Source organism: Coffea eugenioides, chromosome 5 (genome assembly GCF_003713205.1).
Source record: "Coffea eugenioides isolate CCC68of chromosome 5, Ceug_1.0, whole genome shotgun sequence".
NCBI classification, from domain to species: Eukaryota; Viridiplantae; Streptophyta; class Magnoliopsida; order Gentianales; family Rubiaceae; genus Coffea; species Coffea eugenioides.
In genome coordinates, this window is record NC_040039.1 from 46,899,261 (window position 1) to 46,903,557 (window position 4,297).

Consider the following 4,297-nt stretch of genomic DNA (forward strand, 5'->3'; position numbering starts at 1 on the left):
TCATCCATATAATAAATAAAAAATAACTCACAAATATAAACAAAAAAACTTTTAAAAAAAATCTACAATATTTTTCCACCTATCACCACCCACCCACCGCCGCCCTCTTCCTCCTCCTTCTTCCTTTCCTTCTTCCCTCTTCCTCCTCTCCTCGACCAGATCCAGGGAGGAGGGGAAGGGGAGGGGATGAGGAAGAGGGAGGGGGAAGGAGAAAGGAGGAGAGAGGGAGTGGTGGTGATTGTGGTTGTAGGTGGTAGTATCAATTTTTAAAAAGTATTCTAAAAATATTTTAATTTTAAAAGGTATCTCAAAATATATTTCAAAACTTCCTCCAAAAATATCACAAAAAACATTTTATAGTAAGTTTTTCAAACACACTACTACAGTAAAATACTTCAAAAATATTCTAAAAAATAACTAATCCAAGCAGACCTACAATATCCAAGTAGACCGTCGTTGAACGAGTTTTGCTTTTTTATTCACCGCATTTATATTCGATCGAAAGATTGCACTTAAATATCAAAACTATATTATCTATTTTCCTTTTCTTCTCAAAGGTATTGAAAAAGTTTTTAACTTAATAATTCGAACGAAAAATATCATATTGTATCAAAATAATCCAAACAATACAAAATTGGCGAATTGAATTTTTTTACTATTACTCAAAGCACTATAATTACTTTGCTTGTGGTCCTTTATTCTCCAACAACATATTAAAAAACATACGCTCCATTGGATTAACTATTTTTGGAAGTATTTTTGAAATATTTTACTATAGTATTGTATATGAAAAACTTTTATTATAAATGTTTTTTGAAATATTTAATATATTGTATAAATGAAATATTTTTTGAATTATTTTGGTTTGTATATTACTATAATATTATATTTAAAAAATTTGTTTTTGAAAAATAGGTAAATCCAAATAATTGATAAGAGAAAAAAGGGATCCTATGGGCTATAACACCACACGAACTTATCCATGCATTTGTAGAGTTCTGCTGTCCAGACTCAGCATTTATGCATTTATACATTATCGAAAGATTTCTTTCTGCTCTCCACTATCCGCATTAATTAGACCATCATTCTCGAATGGGTTTGGACAGGTGCTTTTAGGTTTCTATGCAATTTTTTTTTTTGTAGCAACGATAGGATTTCTAGAACCTAATATAGTCTAATCTAAGGGAGGAGGGGGAGGGGGACTCGATGTGACTCCATCGAATATGACCAATTAAAATCGTCACAAATTATAATAATTTTTTGATGGGAGGCAAGGATCGAACCCTTGATTTCCCGCACCACCAAGACTTTTAAAGATTTCTATGCAATTATTTGATTGTGTATATTTTACACAATCTGACATACACTAATATTATTAATTTAATATATGAATAAAACTACATTGATAAACATACACCAACATCTAATAAAAAAACAGAAAAATGATATTAACACTTCCAAAAAAGTTTCTAACACTCCATCCTCCCTTTAAAACATATAGAGAGGATGGATTGCAGGAAGAGCACAAAAAAGGGACGGAATGGAGGATAGAATGCTGGGGACTCTCTTTTTTTTTTTTTTTAAAGTGCCAATAAGATCTCCCAAAAAGTATCAAACCTCAATTGTACTTGCTCCAATTCCCTTCAAATTGTGTAGAATGTTATTGATCCTATTGAATTAATGCAGCAGTCATCATAGACTTTGCGACTGACCTTGCATCCTTCTTCATTTACATCCACCAAAGAACACCAATAACCAACCTAGAAAAAAAAAAAAGAAGAAGAAAAACACCACTAGCCACAATCACGTGTTTAACATCGGTGACACGGGGTCGCCAATTGCTTCAGTATAAGAATAGGAGCTTCCCTTAGCTTCTTTGCTACCACATTCCCCTAAAGAAAAGCGGCCAATGGCATCTCTTTCAACTCCCCTTCAAAGCTCCACTGCCTACTCCTCCTCCTCCACTCTGTCCTCCTGCCCTTTCTCTATCAAGCCATCACAGTTTTACCTCAGTGCCAAACGTAACTATCATCAGTTCACGGTTTCATGCAAAAACAATGAAAGCCATGAACAAGTTAACAATCTTGATAGGAGGGATGTGCTTTTGGGCTTGGGTGGCCTTTATGGCGCCTCAAACCTCATCATCAACCCTTTTGCCATGGCAGCTCCTATAGCCGCCCCAGAAATCACCAAATGCGGTCCACCGGCGGACTTACCTTCAGGAGCAGTTGTCACTGACAATTGCTGTCCGCCGGTGCCCGGCAAAGTCATTGACTACAAACTCCCTCCACCACCTAAGGTGAACCGTTTTAGGCCAGCTGCTCATTTGGTCAAGAAAGACTACATTGAAAAACTTAACAAGGCGGTCGAGCTCATGAAAGCTCTGCCAGCTGATGATCCCCGTAATTTTACCCAACAAGCAAATGTTCATTGCGCTTATTGCAACGGTGCCTACGTCCAATCAGGCTCTGATCAAGAAATTCAAGTCCATAACTCGTGGCTATTCTTTCCTTTTCATAGATGGTATTTGTACTTCTATGAAAGAATCTTGGGAAAGCTAATAGGCGATCCCAGTTTTGGACTGCCCTTTTGGAACTGGGACAACATTGGTGGTATGACCCTACCGTCCATATTTCAGGACCAATCGTCAGCACTGTATAACCAAAATCGTAACCAAAGTCATCTGCCACCAACAGTCGTGGACTTGGGGTATAATGGTACGGATACAGATGCAACAGACATAGAAAGGATAAAAAACAATTTGGCGATCATGTACCGTCAAATGGTCACTAATTCCACCACTGCCAAAGATTTTTTTGGAAAGGAATACCGGGCCGGCGATGCGCCCAGCCCTGGTGCAGGGTCCATCGAGGCCATTCCCCATATCCCAATCCACAGGTGGGTCGGCGATCCAAGGCAGACAAATGGTGAAGATATGGGTAATTTCTACTCAGCTGGAAGAGATATTGTGTTCTATAGCCATCATGCAAATGTGGACCGGATGTGGACAATTTGGCAACAATTGGGAGGTAAAAGGAAGGAGGTCGCCGATCCAGATTGGCTGAATTCTTCCTTCATTTTCTACGATGAAAATGCTCAGCCTGTCCGCGTGAAAGTTGGTGATTGTTTTAGCAATGATAAAATGGGATATATTTACCAAAAGGTGGATATTCCTTGGGTTAAGAATAAGCCCGTGGCCCGGGTGACAAAATCTAGAGTGGCTTTCACTTCCGGGGCACCACCAGCCGATAAGGTCTTCCCGGGACCCCTTAACAAGACCGTGAAAGTGTTGGTCAAGAGGCCCAAATTATCAAGAAGCAAGAAGCAAAAGGAGGAGGAGGAAGAGAGATTGGTGGTGTCCGGGATCGAGTTTTCCATGGACAAGTATGTTAAGTTTGATGTTTTCATTAATGATGAAGATGATAATCCAAACGATTTTGCTAAGTCCGAGTATGTTGGGAGCTTTGCACATTTGCCACACAAGGTTAAAGGTGACATGAAAGTTAAGACTACTCAAACCTTTGAGTTGACTGAGATTTTGGAGGACTTAGATGTTGAAGAAGACGATGCCCTGTTGGTGACTTTGGTGCCAAAGTCCAAAACTGCTCTTACCATTGATAGCATCAAGATTGAGGTTGCTGCTTGATTCACCTGCTAGTACTTTTTTTTTTTTTTTTTTAATCTCCTCCCTGGGAAAAAATCTGGCATTAGATTTCATCGAATGCTTTGATTTTGACCTATGCATGTTTCAGCACCATGAATAAAATGCTTCTGGTGTGCTTGTCACCAGTTAATAAAAATATATTTCAGGTTCTTGTTTTCTTGCCACCTATCTGACAACGTCCCTTTTGGTTTTTCTTTTTGAAAAGTTTAATTTACATTAAAGTTTAAGATCTTATGACACACTCTATCTATCTAACTTTCTCCACTCAAAAAAAAAAAGGAAAAAAAAGAAATCGAAAAAGACAATTCTTCCTCAATCAAAATTAAATTTTTCTGTGTCGTATCCAAAAGGAAAACAAAAAGTGATCCTCAACTCCCACGTTTGGCAAAGCTTACAAGTGTTAGCTTCCGATTCGCCATTTCAAGGTAGTGAGATAGACTATACATTTAATTTAGCAAAATATAGGAGAGTTTTTTTTTTAAAAAAAAAAAAGAATATAGGAGATGCTACAAAAAGTGAGGGAATTCTACAATAATGATCCTTGTTTTTTGTGTGTTGAGGAAAGAGGTGATTTCTTAAATTTGTGCGATCCCACATTTCATTTCATATGCAACTATTTCGTATACCACTTTT

At 37.8% G+C, this 4,297-nt stretch overlaps 1 protein-coding gene across 1 annotated transcript; it reads left to right on the top strand.

Annotated features, from left to right (window-relative positions):
• The first annotated feature begins 1,579 nt into the window (after nucleotides 1–1,579).
• Nucleotides 1,580–3,828, top strand: LOC113770503 (polyphenol oxidase I, chloroplastic-like). The gene has a single exon (XM_027314974.1). It carries the CDS (start codon nucleotides 1,910–1,912, stop codon nucleotides 3,644–3,646), a length of 1,737 nt encoding a protein of 578 aa, XP_027170775.1. The 5' UTR covers nucleotides 1,580–1,909; the 3' UTR covers nucleotides 3,647–3,828.
• The last annotated feature ends 469 nt before the right edge of the window (nucleotides 3,829–4,297 follow it).

Coding starts and splice junctions, on each gene's coding strand:
- LOC113770503 (XM_027314974.1), top strand. CDS start 1,910: ATGGCATCTCTTTCAACTCCCCTTCAAAGCTCCACTGCCTACTCCTCC.